The 16,988-nt window shown below is 37.1% G+C and overlaps 1 protein-coding gene across 4 annotated transcripts in view; it reads right to left on the bottom strand.

Annotated features, from left to right (window-relative positions):
* Window positions 1–16,988, bottom strand: part of STK39 (serine/threonine kinase 39) — an 83,486-nt gene that overhangs the window by 27,255 nt on the left and 39,243 nt on the right. For all 4 annotated transcript variants that reach the window (XM_071562342.1, XM_071562340.1, XM_071562339.1 and 1 more), the window contains 3 exons: window positions 8,350–8,472; window positions 8,189–8,221; window positions 6,220–6,287 (listed from right to left, as the gene is read on the bottom strand). In XM_071562342.1, coding sequence (XP_071418443.1) covers window positions 6,220–6,287; window positions 8,189–8,221; window positions 8,350–8,472 — 224 coding nt within the window. The remainder of the gene's footprint in view (window positions 1–6,219; window positions 6,288–8,188; window positions 8,222–8,349; window positions 8,473–16,988) is intronic.

The following is a 16,988-nucleotide window of genomic DNA, read 5'->3' on the forward strand; positions in this document are numbered from 1 at the left end:
CTGTGGTCACTCAATATAAAAGCAATGTTTTTAAAAGTATTAGAAAAATATCTATTTAGAATTAAATTTTGAATTATCAAAATGCAAGCAGTATTACAGTTGACCATTAAGTTACATGACCTCAATAATACAACTAAAATGACTTTTAATACTGAGATCAAATCAAGTTTAAAGTATTTCCCTTAACATAAAGAAGGTTGGGGGTTGAAGTTTTAGGTTTCTTTGTTAGTTTTTGTTCCCCCTCCTTTTTTTCTTTTGTAATTAGTACAAGAAAAAGTCAGAATAGAACAAAAAAGCTCTAGTGATTTTAAAATTTCACTATCAGCAACATCCCAAAAGGCAATTGCCTGCATAATTTATAACCACAGCTGTACAGGTTAAAAGCCTAATTCCTTTCCATCTAAATATTTAGACATGTAAATTTTCTTGATAATCCAGATCTAATAAGCAGAAAAAATACATTGATTCCTTGGCTCAATAATTATAAATTTTACATACGAAAGTTGTTTTGATAAACAAATATATATACCATTTATCTAATTAAGTAAGTTATGGTATAGCAACTGCATACAGGATTATTTAGGTCATAATTAAAATGAATTTTTCAATTTTTAATTTATTTTCAATAAAAATACACAAGGCATAAAAATATACTTAAGCAGTGAACAAGAAATGCATAAATTATCACTTTTAAAGAGCAAGCTTTGAAGGAAATAATAGAGGTACAAACAGAAAGCAGGATTAGAATCAATAGTTTAATCAAGGGCTCCTGCTTACTGATTTCAGTAATGATTTAATCATGATTAAACAGGTTATTTAAATGAAGTTTCCATGCTGTGAAAATAAAATTCAGTTCAGTAGCTGCATTCCCTCACTGATTCACAGGACAAAACCTTAGAGGTGATGGCAAAATAAAACATGGGACAGCGCTCAATACTGTAATCATAGGGACATGCATTTCAAGAATACTACAAATGTTTTTATTTATGATTGTTTTGGGATCAATTCCCAGACTATAGACAAGTTCTGTTACTTTCCAGTTGTAAATCTACCACACAGCTAGGAGTTTGTTTGTTGATTTTGTCATAAATACACTTGAGAACAGAAGCCACTCTAACAGCAAAACTAGAAGGAGAAAAGAAAAAACAACAACAAAAAAAAAGAGCACTGAGAACTCTGGCTTATAGTACCCTAACCCAGTTATCAAACTCATGCCACCTCTAGCCAGAACAGATTTGAAGGTTTGCTTGTTTATAGTTCTTGAGTTTCCACTCCTACAAATCTAAGCCTCAAACTTAAACATTAACAACACAGGAGTAGCTCTACTAGGTATCTCCAGTTAAGTACATTTTTGCTGTAACTTTACATTTACTTTTCTGTAAGAAAGAGATAAAAAAACTAGGCCTACATAAAAGCAGGAAGATGAGCAAGTGAGCTTCTGCTCAAGCTAATGAACCTCACTGTCTGTGTTCTGGCACACAGAGGAAATCCCATTTTACTTAAGTCCAAACAACTCTCTGGCTGTAGTGCAGCACAGGCTACTCGCTACTTCTTGGACTTGTATGTGCCTGGCCAGATCTACAGCAGATACATTGCTCAGAACTGAGCAAATGACACACAGTTTCCAGTCATATTACCTGAAAAAATGTTTTTGTATGCAATACACACACACATGTAAATGACAGTGACATTACAGAGATGTCTGCCTTCGCATTATCGCTACACACTTTTTAAAATTAGATACGCAATTACAGAAATATTCATTTACCAGTAAAATATTCCATTTGCCCCTTTTGTTCTTCCATAGGCTTAATTAATCTAGTGTGCAGGAACTGTATTAAATTAGGTCCTGGGACATTGCAAATTACTGTCAGTAAATTATCTTCCTGTCATATGAACTAATTTTACCATCTTAGATTGCTTCACATAATTTGCAATTCTTAACTATTAGCATTAACAAGTCTCCTAATTTAACATTAAATATCTCTGTTACTAATCCAAGTAGTCAAATCCTCTGACAGTGACCTTCCTAAATCTTTAAATGTAACAGCTTGATGGTTATACTGGAAATCTCAAATTAAGGGTGATAATTCCTCTCCATTCCCTTTCCCTGTTGGAACGAACAGTCCTGTTGCAGGACTAAATCACAGACAATTGCCTTTAGCCTCTCTTTGTGGAGTTCCTGCCAGGGTCTGCTGCTAAGACACACAGTGCACAGCCTTACTGGAGAGAATTTGGATTACAGATTTCAATCCTCCCTACTCTCAAATACCTATTACTCTGTGAGGCTGAGGATACAGAAGCAACAGCATTTCAATGTAATTGCTCAGTCTCGGTAATAGTTCCATGCTGTGGCTACAGATCAAGCCACTGAGAACTGGTGCTTTCAGTTCACTGCAAAAATTCAAACACAGTCTTTTAACTACATTTGAGCTTTAAAACACTAATGGCATGTATTAAGCATTTAATACCAGAGTCTTCCAAAAGCTTTTTTTTAAACAGGAATTCTCAGCATCTAAAACCAGTGTGTTCTGAACTCATCAAGCTACTGCAGTTTATATGATGTGATTGCATCAAGTGAATTATTTTAAAAGAAAACATTTTAAAAATTTTGGATGATAAACTGAGCTTTGAGTCTACAAGTCTGGCATTTAATGTTCACAATGTTTATATGAGTATCAATTTTGGTAGTAGTAGATGAAGCATCACAGGAAATTATTTCACCCTCAAACTGTATCTAAGTTGATCCTTGTTAATATGGTTCACAACTTATGGTTCATTGCAACAAATCCCACAAAAATCCTGTGACATGCTCTAGTCTCTATAAGCTATGTGACTTAGTGATCAATTCACCAAAAGGTATCAACAGAATAGTTTAAAATCTGCAGTGGAGGTAGAGAAATGCAGAAAACCCTGTGAGGGTATTAGCTGTTTACTACCTTACAATTGCAAGGGAATCCTGCATAACACAAAGCAAGTCACTTACACCACTTTTATTGGCTACAAATGCCAAAACTACCAGTATTTTTACTTTCAGATGCACAAAAAAAACATTTACTCAGTAGAGTTAACTGCAACCAAAGAGAGCAGTTTGGGACCAGAGCATCTTTCTCCATATAGAGCTGCCCCTAAATGTAAGACCATTTACTCTGCAATGATCCCAGCATAACGACAGCTGCACCTGCTGGAATGCAGAGGGCAACTTCTGTAGTCCAGGACTAACTGACTGACTGACTGGGAGTGACTGAGGGCCTTCAGGTTTACATCCTATGACACAGGAAGGCTTCTATGAAGAAAACACATACAACTAGATTTCTTCTAAAAGAACAGAAAACACAGCTGAATGAATTGTACAGATTACAGCAATAGTTTGAGTATTAACACTTCAATACTCTGAACACTACTGTCTTCCCAAAACAGCATCTCTGTAGCTTGTCACTTACATTACCTAGTGTGGTACAAGCTTGTCAACACTTCACTAGAATGCCAGCTCCAAACCTACTCTGACTTTTGTTTAGCAGAGCAGTAAGGTCCAAATATTGAGACACAGGGGTTGAGGAAGAAGATTTCTAACCCTGCACCCATAAAGCAGCACTACACTTTTACCACAGTCACTACTTCTCCAGGGCTGGCTTTTCTGAATTTGCTCACTGCAGCAAGACCTAGATCCAAATCTGCAGAGCCTTCTGCTTTCAGGGGCAACCACTCCCTGCCAGGCCAGGACCACTACTAATGTGCCCACAGCAAGGTCAAAGGGGAAAGGCTTTTAGCAATATACTGACAGATACTCGACACTGACAGGCAAATGAGCTAACTCCTCACAGGTAATCTGATAATGGAAGAAATATAAGTATTTTGTTACAAGTTAACAAATAATCATCCGCTCCATTCCCCAAATAAGGTTTCTGCTAATTTACTGAAGACCGAAGACATTTGAATACAAATCCAGGCAGGTATTCAGCAGACTGCACAGCCCTGCCATGTTCGCAACAGCCTCAGCTGTCCCCGTCTTGGGACAATACTAAAGTGGAAGCACAACTCAAATGTTAACAAAGGTACCTTGCTAAACACAACATATATAACACTCAGATAGTGGCTGCTCTGAACTCTGGAGAACATTGCATAAACAAAATACTCTTGCCTTTAAGTTAGCAAATATGAAGGAATGCTAAAATACTAACTCTGAATCTACACCACTGAACAGAGGTATAGGGAACTTGTAGCCCTCATCCTCTGTAGACTGCCAACTAAAAGAAAAGCTTGCTACTTAGTATATAGCCTGGGCTCCTACACTCCCCCCAAACATATACACACTCACACACATCTGATTGTGTGCCAGCTCTGGCCCTACTCACATGCTCAGGCTTCAACCGGAAGGAAAGCCACATACACAGTGCTAAGACCTCTAACCCCGCCCACGTCCTACCACTGAGACAGGACTCAGCCAGAGTTTACAGGGGTCAGAAGTTTGCATCACACAGCATTCTTTCTACAGAAGTAGGACAGTTAAATTAACAAAACTTACTCTGCAAAATTATGCATCAGGTTTTGGGTTTTTTCCAAGACAACACTAACAATGTTCCCAGGCTCCAAACTGCATCTGCTTATTTAGACTATTTTTTTTCCTGTTTAAGAGAAACTTCCTGATTCTTAAAAGTGAAAGTCTTGTTTTTTCCCCTCTCTACCAATAGGTACCTAAACCTTCATAATTATAACACATTAACCTAGTTATTACAGACTTGCCTTTAGAGAGAGGAGGGAGAAGAAATTTTTCCCACCCATGAATTAAGAGGATCCATAAGAAGAACAAAAGTTCTTTGTGCAAATAACAGCTTGGAAACTCAAGTCTCCCAGGATCAGTCTTATTTTGCTTCTGGCTTAAGAGCTGCAGAAAGCTGAAAGCATAATCCCTGACATATCTCTATACTTGCAGGACGAAAATGTTTGCCCTCTGAATATGCCAACACTGTAAGTAACTAGGTAGAAACTCATCACTCCATAGGTTTCATCATAATTTGTAAGTACTCAAAGCACCCCACTGGCACATCCACACAGCAGTACAAATTGGTCTGTTTGTAAATGGTTTCATCTTCCTGCCAGCAGAGAAATGAAAAAGAATATTGATAGCATAACCGGGCAGTTATGTAAATTGGACAACTAAAATAATTCCAAATAATCTCTAAGTCTTTTCTATCCCCACAATAAAATTTATTAATTCTCCCTTTTATAAACAACCTTTGGCAGCCACGCAATTTTTGCAGCTGTCACTAAAAAAGTAGTCTAAGAAAATGGAAGAAAATAGATTTTGGAGGTTGGCACTCATTCTGTGTAGTTGTGTTTTTTTTTCTGATTATAAACAGCTGAAACTAGGACACTAACATTTTTTGATGCCACTGTTTTAAAGCTATTTGTTACACAGAAATCTGCTATTTGTTTCTAACATACTAGTTGTAATTTTCTAAGTATTTCTGACTTCTGCTCTTTTTATTAGCATAAAACCCAGTAACATTTAACTTTTCCCCCATAGCAATAATTAAGAATTTACAACCTCTCATAGATATCCTGTCAACAGAAACTAGATGTAAGCACGTTTTAAAGTGAATGGCAGTAAGTTTTTTTATTTATATTAGCCATTTAAGGAAAATGGCCATAAATACATAAAAAGTTATCAAAGTTTCTTTTGAAAAAATAGCCTTATCCAAGAACTAGACAGTAAAATGAAGCAATTATAATATCAGTTACAAACTGATTTTACTTGAAGGTAATCTGAATAATTTTAACTAAGTCAGACAACATATTTGTATCCATTTTCTAAAATATCAGTCACTTCTCCACAATGGCTGATCAAACTTGCCAGTGAAAAACGTTTTCAGTAGGCAACTTGTAATACAGCTATGGTTTATTTCTGTCTGAAGCTGACTGCTGAAGTGTGAAAGAAACTCATTAAAAAACTCTCACTGTGCTCCTGCACTGCAAGGAAAAAAAATAAAGCAAATACTTAATGAAGAGTACACTTAGCCTGAAGCCACATTCATATTCTGATTTTCATTTTACACTATTTTGGTAAGCAATTAAAAGACAATAATTAGTCACAGAAACACTATTCATACTGGTCATATTGAGAGATATAAAGATTTTAGCACTGATTTTATGTTAATATTATGAAAGTAATGAGGGAGATCAAGAGAATACAGCTAAATAAATAGAAGAATCTCTTACCTTAATCTCAAGACAAGATTCACCGCACATGGAACTTCACTATAGTCGTCACTAACAACAGGCTGACACTATTGGAGAAAAAAGCAAAAGTCTTACAAAGAATGTCAAATGAAAAGGAAAAAACAAAAATTGCAAAAAACTTTCCATGCTGTTTGAAGAATATTTAACACATTCTCTAACTCTAAGAAACCTTTTAAACACTTTCAGTACGCAGTCTAAAATATAGCTGATACCAGTAAAAACTGACAGATTTCAATTACAGAGATACAAATTATAATGCATTAAAGCACTGAGTGTAGCTTTTAATCCATCTTGCATCAAGCTCCAATAACGTATTAAACAACATGCACACAGTGAGAATACCAAACTGAAACTCGCATTATTTTTGTGTAACAGTTTTGGTTGTTAAGGAAGTCTTGCATCTACTTCTATGCAAAGAATTAGCAGTATATCAAAGCAGGCGTGACAGCTCAGAGAATGCCTTCCATGGAGAAAACCCAGGAATATGGGTATCTTTCACACTATCACTCCTCCCTCATGCTGTTATATCCTCCCCTGCTCTCAGAACTAACATTCATATGAAGTCTTAAGCAAAAGTGTATCCCACATACAGGGTACCTCAGGATCCTCTACACTACTATGATTTCGTACCCGACTTGGCACATTGTCACCACTCACAGGTGCCTGTTCAAAGGTTACAGTCAAGTCCTCCCAAAATAAAAGATTTGCATTACAAATCTCATATGTTTGTTTCTGCTACAGTCTTCCATATCAAATCTACTTTAAAAAAAGTTACACAGGATCTATCTTTTATTATCTGTATTTTCAACAGATATTGATGAATATTTGGAAAATTATTTATCACTATCACTAAAATGAGAGCAGATTTTTTTCTGCTTCTATTAAATTCCTTCCTTTCATGTGAACTACTACTACTACTTCTGCATCTTCTACAGACATGTTATTTCAATGCATAGGAACATGCATTCCAAAGACCCAACAGTGGGAAGCTGCACTCATCGTAGTTCCAAGTAATCTTCTGCAGCATTTAGAAAAACAAAAATCAACAGAACCCTTCAAGCAGAGGTTTTTTTCTCCTTCATAAACTAAGCAGCTCTTTTATTATGAGCTACCTGTACAAACTGAGTCACAAACTCAGAACTCTCAATAAGACACAGAAAGACTGTGTGGTGAAAGTCTTTTTTTTCCTACTCAGCTTTATCTTAGATGCTGATGCACTGTGTAAACTACATCTGCAGCAGAGAGACTGAGTCATCACAGGAGCTAACAGGACCAAATCTGGCAGAAAGCTGTTAGTCTTTTAGAAGATTTCTATGACACCAATGAAAATCAGAGAATCCAAAATTGCAGGTCACCCACCCAAGGAATAGACATTTTTGAAAGTGCATTTTTTCTGTATGACATAATCCTATTAAGCAATTATTTATAGCAGTAAGGCTCTCACTCTCAGCACAGGGTCATGAAATTCAATATCATATTTTATTCCTCTGAATTAATCTAATATGCTTCAATACTAAAGTATTTTACTGTGTACAGAATAAAACATTTACATATAAGCTACAAGTTGTGATACAAATCCAAAGAGTTAAAAATTATTTGCAGATCTTCTGGCTACTCCAATACAGTCACCATTACTCTGATAAAGACAGCAATTAGTATGATCCAGTTATGAAGATTCATTAAAACCAGCCAAATTACCTGTCTTCATGAATTCTCCTGGGTACAAACACAACATGACTTTTAAATTCCCATTCATCTTATCCACTGTGTGCTCAACTTCATTGTTACAGGCCCAATCACATACAGCTTTATTCTCAAAAGTGCTTGCCATACAAGGTTGCAGAACAACACCCCCACCTCAATTCACATTTTTAACAGCAGAAATGAAACAGAAACTCCTTCACTCAAACACTTGGCAGAAAAGAAAAATTGATAAAGACATTTTTACCTCTGTGTTCTCCGCCTCTTTCAATCTTCGTGACTGGAAAAGAAATGCAGTGAGATATGAGCTATACAGCTTTATGGAATAAAGATCCAGAAATACTAACAATTAACATAAAGACAGAATATCTTTCAGAGGGTAAATGTCATGGCAGAAACAGAAGGTACCTTTTCCTGAGAAACAGCAGCTTTGCCTTCCTCACTCTTCTCATCCATTTCATCATCACTCCATTCCCAGTCCCCATCTTCTGTTTTATGGAGGTGACCACTGGAACCTGGCACTCGTCTGACCTACCAAAACATTGGTGACCATTACACAGACATCTTTACTCTTTATCAGTGTTCTGGTCAATCAGCAATTCTTTATTATTTTTATTTTATGTGCTTTCATTAATTTGGTGCAGAAGCCACTAACATATTCTAGTAATATTCACCACAGGGGTCATCCAGTGGGAATAGCTAAGCTATACAAAATTCATATAGGGAAACAGGGCTTGAATATATTTTACAATCACTTAGGAAGAAGCTCAAGCAAGCTGTTACACAGGTATGATTGTTCTTGGGACACAGGTGTTAAAAACTTGGATTGCTCTGCTAAAAAGCTTTAAAATGTGTAAAGGCATTAAGAATACTTTAAAAGTAAAGTTATCCTTATTTAAAAAAAAAAGGCAGCAACAGTATGCAGACTGAGAAGGTAGGCAGACATGCATCACACCAAACTAGCTCAGTAACTGTAGATCAGAAAGTCTAATGAAGCACAATAGGAGTATCCAACAGCTAAATCTGAAAATCAAATACTCTTCTGATATCTTGTTCTTTTACAGAGCCAGACAACATGCTTATTTTCCCCCAGATCATGTCTAGACTACAACAATTTGTCCAACAATTCTTCCCACACCTATGCATTTTGAGACCCATGAGATGGCTGGAATCACAGCACAATAAGCAGCAGCTCTGCTGGTGTTCAGATTAGAATAATTTTCTCTAATTATTTCACATCACTGAACGAATATACAGTTCTCACTGTACAACTTCAAATGCTTGTACAGGTAAGCTCCTTAGTGCTATAAATTTGTAAAGCTTAAAGCATATATTTTTCAATTATAAAGAAGTTATTCCAGAAAACAGCCTGTATATTGGTAAGAGAACAAAAGGCACAAAGCATTAACCTGTCACAGCACACAAAAGAGCTAACTTGGTAGAAAAGTAATTTCAGGCCATCACCTACTGCTGGAGAAGATATCAAAAAAATAACTTAAAAAAAACCCTAACCAAGAAAAAAACAAACAAACAAAATCCCCCTTGATGGTCTTAGCTAAAAATTGCATATCCTGTTTGCCAGTATGAACAGCATTATACAATTGTTCAGTTCAGCTTTGGTTTCCCAAATTCCCATCTGTGGTGTTTTGTTGTCTTGCACTGATTAACTTGGTTCTACCATTCTGATGGTTGATGGCAGTGATGGAAACCTATTCTGCTAGCACCAACACATCATAAAACAGGGAAAATAATAAAAATCTGATTTCTGACTAGAGAAACTACTGTTTTTTAAAACATAATGAAACTTAAAAGACTAAACTGGTATTAGCCTTGCTCTAAACCCCTCCAGTTCTTGCAAACCACAATATGCAGAGAGATGCAACATGTGACAAATTCCAGCTGCTACTAAATCCCATCAGGTACTGTAACAGCAAGACGCATAGCGTGAAAAACAGTATAGGATACTAGAAGTCTGAGATCATGAGCTTCCAAGAAAACTGTGTAATGCAGGCATTGATACAGCTTTTCAAAGCAGCTTTTCACAGAGAGCTGGGCACTTAAGCTATTTCTGTATTGGGTTTGGACCATGCACAATTTGGAGCTGGCTGGCCAGACACCACCAGAGCATGAATGAGTATGAACTTAGGAGCCTTCTTTCAAAACCTAGTTCATACACAAGCAGCTATCTTGATGTCTGTCTGGACTCTTTCCTCCTTTTCTTTCTTTCACTTCCCAAACACCCACTTGCTCCTCTCCCTTTCAGAATCTCAGCACATTTCCATACCTTCTTCAGTCCTTACAATATTCCTCTCTTACATTTCTTCCCTGCAAAACTGAGTTAGAATGCCCTACTCAGTTCCTCCATATTTTGTACCTCTTTGTAACTGATAAGAGGGGAAACCTATGTAGGACACCGGGGAATATCCTACTCCATCACTTGAGGGACAAATTCTGCGCTACTTTCTCCATTTCTTATCACAGGTTCCTAATGCACCAACTTTAGCCTTGCTGCCTCAAAGCTTGGTACCAGCAGCTTGTGTGTGTTTGGGACAGAGGACCAAGCAGAAGCCTGAGGAAGCAGTAGCACAGAAATTCCTTACTCAGCTACAATCAGTCCAGGCACAATCAGTGGGCTCTTACTGTCTGCATCATCAGGGATTAGCACAGACACAAGGTAATCTAGCAGGCAATTTGCCTCATGCTTGTGGATGTAATTTATTATCCCTCAAGTCCTGAGGAAGGCTTTTGTTTAACAGAACAAGCATTTTCCCAATGGCTATACACAAACCTATGAGAGAACATCATCCACAACTAAAAACATGCTCTTCAAACAGAACAGAATAGAATGGTTCACAGACACATTCACACACTGCATCATGCATTAATCAAAATCCCTTCTGCTTCCATTTTCAGTTGTTCTGAAGACTTATTCTAAACAGAATTATTTTAATGGAGCTTAATGATGCTGACATCATCTACAGAGTTGTGGGAGAAAGCTTTACTGATGAAGATGGAGCACATTTAAAGTTTTTTAATAAACAATAAACAAATGGCTCAAGGATAAGAAAGTTGCTACAAAGCAAAATACCATGTTAAATTAAATTATTTTCTTTAAAGGTTTCTGAAAGCAGAAAAACAAGTTTACTGGTACTCTGTTGTGATCAGACTGATTCCCATCAGCACACATATTCACAGGAAAGGAATTGTAATTTCAGCTAGAGCAAAGTACACAAAGTATTCAACTGTCAAAAATGTGAAGCTGTTGTGTACAAATTTTTAATTGGTGTGTGCATTTAACACTTGCATGACTGAGTGAACTAATTTGCACAGTTTTTGACTGACAAGCCTGTCTCAGCCCAGGCTCAGTTCTGGTCAAAGCCATGAAGAATTAGTTACATATGGAGGACATGTACCCCAGCCAGGTGCAGGACAGCACAAGCACTGCACTGTCTGGAAATAAATTGTCTCTGCATTCATCAAAAACATGTATAAATAACATCACATATTGGATGGAAATACATTAGCTTAAATTTCTGTTCTGGCTATCATTTGAGACATTACTAGGAGACTGATATCATTGGCAGCATGCTTACATTTCACTCCAGCAATCACAGCATTAAGGCAGTCGAGAATATTCTATATGTTTCTCCTGATACCCTGACACAGGTCTTCCATTTTACAGAAGGAAACAATGCAGCAGACAAGTGAAGCAATTTATACAAGGGCAAAGAGCAAATCCAAGACAGAGCATGGAATCAAAACAAACTTCTTGTGTCTCTACAAAAATAAGAAGGAAGATGTTTCACATTGCATGCAGTAGTCATACAAATGCATTTTCTCCATCAGCTTCAGTCAAAATACACAGCATTGGTAATGCATTATATTAGGATTGTGTATCTCTCAGGAAATATTTCAGAGGGAAAGGAAAACAAATTAAAACATGCTCAATTGTAATTTGGATTTTACTGACTAAAGACCTAAATGACTCTTCCAAAGTAGGAACTGACCGGAAACATAAGATTTGCTAATAAAGAAAAAAATTAAAGTCCTCAGTTTTAAAAGATAAATTAACATGTATTAGAAAACATATTTCACATAAATTATAAGAGCGCCAAAGAATAAAAAATTAATTTCAATGACTGGCAGTTAAACTGCACCCAAGACAAAAGCAGCTGAGAACATTTTAATCTACAATCAAAGGGAGTTTCTAGAGAAAAAGCTTAACAAGCCACTGCCACATTACCACAGCTGTGGAAGAAATATATCATGAACATCAAATATAATAGAGAATGCTTGGACAGTTCAGTGAGTGAAAAAAGCATGACCAGCACAAAATATTAACCATTATATTATTATTGCTGTTGTATATGCTGTTGCTGGTTCAAGCTCATTCAAGAATACAACACAAAGATTTAAGAATAAATAATGCTGCTGGTAGAACTGTTTGTCCACACCATTTTAAAGCAGGATACCAAAAATTTGACATTCCCAGGCAATAACTGCATGCACTAGTTTTCCAGGAAAATGTCTGTTTAACAGACATTTAACAGGGCAACTGTAAATCCCACCCACTGAAGCTTAGTCCAAATCAGCCTGACAAAGACCTCCAGCATCAAAATGCAGAAGCTGCCCACATTTCCCAAGGCTTGATGAAAAGCAGGCTACAGCATAAGGAAGAAAAACAAATTGTTGTCTTCTAAGCACAGACGTGCTCGCTATACGTAGATGTTAGAGACTGGGGAAAGAAGAATCTATTATTCATCACTGATTCTTTAGCTGCTGCAATCTCTTTACAAGTTTATTTTTGTAGAGTGACAAGATAGGAAATGAACATTATACACAACTGCTCAAAACAGCAAAGAACTGGGCCCACTTACAGATTTAGTATTTTATTTCAGTGTTTAAATTCAGTGGAAATAAAATGGAAATAATACTGTGGGATACCAATGCATACACACATAAAACATTACTGCATTTCATACATGCTACAGAACATGATCTAGACCACGTTACAAATTCATTCTTTCATTAAGAGTAATATTGTATTTAACCTCATTCTAGAATAAAATGACTGGACTTGTAATCTCGATTTTCCTCGCTATCTGAATTATTTAAGGTATTCCTACTAACGTCTCTAGCAACTGAATATTTGCAATAGAGTCCTGGAGAGATTTAAAAGAGCTTTTTAAACAGATTTTTAAACTCTGTTCCACACTAAGAGTGTGGTGACCTGAAGGTATGGTAAATGAGATGCATTTATGTAAGCCAAATTGACAGCACTAATGAGCACTAATACTCAGCACCATGGAAAGGGCCTCGCCACCCTCCATATAAGTTAGAGCCCAAATTTAATTTGTTCCTGAATTCATGGAGAGTCGCAAATGTGTAGACTCCACCCATTTAAAACACATCTGCAAAAGTCTTTGTGGAACCCCAACACTTCTTCATTTTAATTTCTAACTAGAGGACAGTCATGGCTGGTCTCCATTTTTTTTTTTTTGCACCTGTGTATTTTTTTTAAGCATACATATACTTTGAAAGTACTGCAGCTTAGCATTTTCTGGAGATAAAGTTTTCTTGTTTTGTACTACTGATGTCCTTCAGCTACATCTGTTAGTAGAGTAGTCAAGATACACCCAATCCCACAGGCCCCAGAGTGCAGGAATGACAAAGTGGCGAATTAAACACCTAATCTTTTTCATTTTCTGCAGTCTGTCCTCCTAAGAGCCTAAATTTGGCTTTCAGGCAGAGAAAAAGACCACCCAGCTGATGGTGTATACCTTCACCTTCCCCTAAGACTGGTTCTTAAAGGAGATAGGACTCCCACTGTTACACAAATCCCAGAAGTTCTTATAGAACAAATATACTCTTTAAAGTCTGAATATTACTTAGTAATTGATAGGATGAGGGGTTTTGTGTAGCCAGTGTTCCCCTCCTTTTATTTTTTTAATCAGAAGTTCTAAGAGCTTCACTTCTCACACAACCTCATGAGAAGTATTTGCCAAACTAGTTACCATGCCAGTTATTTTATAAAAAGAACAATTATCAGAAATAGGACACTAACAAACACAGTTTGGGTTTCAGCACCACAATTTGCTTTATGTATTTTTCTCTCAAAAAACACCCCAGACCAATTCCTTCCATATACAGCTTCAGCCTATAGAGCAATCAAATTTTGTAATTATTATCTTTGGCCATCTTGCAAACCTTTCCTGAATATTTCCTAAGATACAAAAGAAAATTTTAATCCCCATCCCTATGAAATTACTTTAATTCCAAAGCAACAAAGAAAATCAGCATTTCATCACGTTTATCCCACCATGGCATCAGCCATTTGCTTACAACAGTTACAAATTGAATCACAGCTTAGCATTTGTGGTGAAAGGCATGGAGAAGTCACTTTCTACAATATGTATTAATGCAAAAGAACATTGGTCATTTTGCATAAGAACACCTACACTGTAATTACATCTTTGCAAAAAAAGAAAAAGAAATAACCTGAGGTCCAAGACAGAGCATGAATTCCCCCATGTACACATGATCCTTCATTCAAGAGCTGAGGCACTTCCTCAAGAGAAGGCTAGTTGCCATTCAACCCATCCTCACAGGTCACATGAACAACCTAATCCCTTCACTACTGACTACTGTTAAATTCCCCTGAGTTCATTATAATGTGAAGCCCTATTTTTATTCTGATGGAAGCCACAAAAATTCTGCAAACCTGAATGTGTTTTATGCAATTCAAAATCTTGTTTTTTCTTACCACAACTTACACAGACTATCGTTATTAACAGGATGTATCACTGCCTTTCTAAAGTAAGAGTCATTTCTGCTGCATAGAAATCAAAAGGTGTTACGGTATCTCAGTCATCTGGTATTAGTGTCCCCACCTCTTAAGTCACTCTGCATACTGCAAATATCATCATGGGGAAAAACTCTTCCCTTTCGTCTTTCTTTGTTTTTCCACTGCTTGGGAAAAAAGGTAGACAGAAATTGCAGTGTTTGGAATACTCACTATTGGATCAATTACACTGGTAACTTAAAGAAAGGTAAGATCATGGAATTTTCCTTCATGAAAGAAGAGTGAATAAAGGAGACTGATAATTCTGCGTTGAATAGGGCTTCTTCAGCTCTCTCTACTGATTCTTGAAGCGCACCCTTTTTATGGGATAACATGGCAGAAGTCAAAAACCCCTAGAAAACTGTTAAGGGAAAAAAAAAAGAAACAGAGAGACCATTTGCTTTAAATATCTATGGTACTGTTTCTTTTTATAGCCAAACAGTATCATGCTCACATGATGACAAGCATGACACCTGAGGGCATGGCCATCAAGTGTCTGCCATGAAATCTTACCTACACTCTCACTTTAGAAATGGAATACAGTAGAGCCATCAGTGAGAGGAAAACAAAGGCATTATTAGCTGAAGAGATGGGAGAGAGCACATTCCTACCCCTCTAGAGGAAATGATGAAAAATGGCTACAGATGCTCAGTGTACCAACTCCCCATCCACTCTGGGGGATTCCTTGTCCAAAGCTCTCCTCCTATCACTCCAGCGATTCTTTTGTTGCTGGGATAATGCTGCTTAGAGACAGCAAAATGTAGCAGCTCAGACTAGAGATGCTACTTTGTCACCAAAACATCTTGTTCACAAGTGCAGGTAATTCCCTGTACTCCTAAATCTCCTTTCCAACCCCATGATGTTTTACATAAATTCTGCAACATATTATTGTCTCTGTTTTCAGCTGGAGTCCAAAATTTGAATCTGATTTTGCACTAAGAATTTACAGTGTTTTTCTGGAATTCCGGTAACATGACAAAGGTGCAAGTTTAGTAATTCAGTGTGATTTTTTGTTCCAGACATTATTTCTCCTTTTATAAGTTCCAGTACGTAAAAAACTGCAAATGACTCTTTCATTTACATTTTAACAATAGTCCTTTCATGCATGAACGTGTACCTGCGCTGAGCAATTAATTATGCAGAGGAGATGAATTCCTCTTCAAAAGTAACACTTCACCTCAAGAACAAGGAATCCCAAATGGGCTATCAGGCATGACCTGATGGCTAATTCCTACATGGAGACAGAGGCTCTTTCCTCTTTCTTTTCGCTGCCTGCCTTGCTTCACCTTCCCAGTCAAACTAAGGTGTCAAGGCCAAGAAGGTACATGCAAGAATCAAAGGAAGCAAATCAAAGATCCAGCAAATTGGAGAAGTAATTTAAGACTCTGAAGAAGAGAAAGATAAAGATCCACTACTGAAAGACCTTCCATTAGAGGGATCACTAGATCCTCTATATAATCAGTGTTCTCCAGTTCCACCATCCTTTTCTATCATCCAAGCTGTTTACTTTTTTTAAAATGACCAGAGGTGAAAAGAAAGAAGACACAGCCTCATTTAGAGCTTTCATTATTCAGTATTGGAAAACTCCTTATAAGGTGAGTTTCACTGTCAACAATAGAGACACGTTAAAGAACGTAAGGAAAACAGTCTATTACCATAGAATTCAAAGAAGAATTCGCTATTACTTTCACTTACTTTCAGGCTTAGAGGCTTTGGAGTACCTTTTCAAGGTGAAATTCCGATTTCTACTCTTTTCTATTTTCTCCAAGGTTCCCATCTGCTTATGCACTTAGGAGAAATTACTGTAATATACATTCAGCATTCCTCACAGATTTTAGAGAGTCCTAAACTTATTCAAGACACTTCTTAAAATATTAGGGTGATTGATCAAAATGAAAATCTGAGTGTAGTTCTCCAAAAGGTTTTACATTAGCATGAAATAATTAACACAGATCTGCAATTTTTCTAAAATCCAATTTTATAAAACCCCAGTGTTTCTATTTTAGTCGGATATCAAGATGCAGCATGCATTCACGCACACATTTAACCAGGCTACGGAATTTAAAATCGCAGCCGTGGAGCCACTTCCAACCCCAACGGAGCGCGGCTGTCCCAGGCCGAGCCTCCCCATGCAGGACCAAATCCCGGCCGCACACCACGCTGGATGCACTGCCCTCTGCTGCCGGGAAACCCCACACCGCTTTGC

This window comes from Pithys albifrons, chromosome 8 (genome assembly GCF_047495875.1).
Source record: "Pithys albifrons albifrons isolate INPA30051 chromosome 8, PitAlb_v1, whole genome shotgun sequence".
NCBI classification, from domain to species: Eukaryota; Metazoa; Chordata; class Aves; order Passeriformes; family Thamnophilidae; genus Pithys; species Pithys albifrons.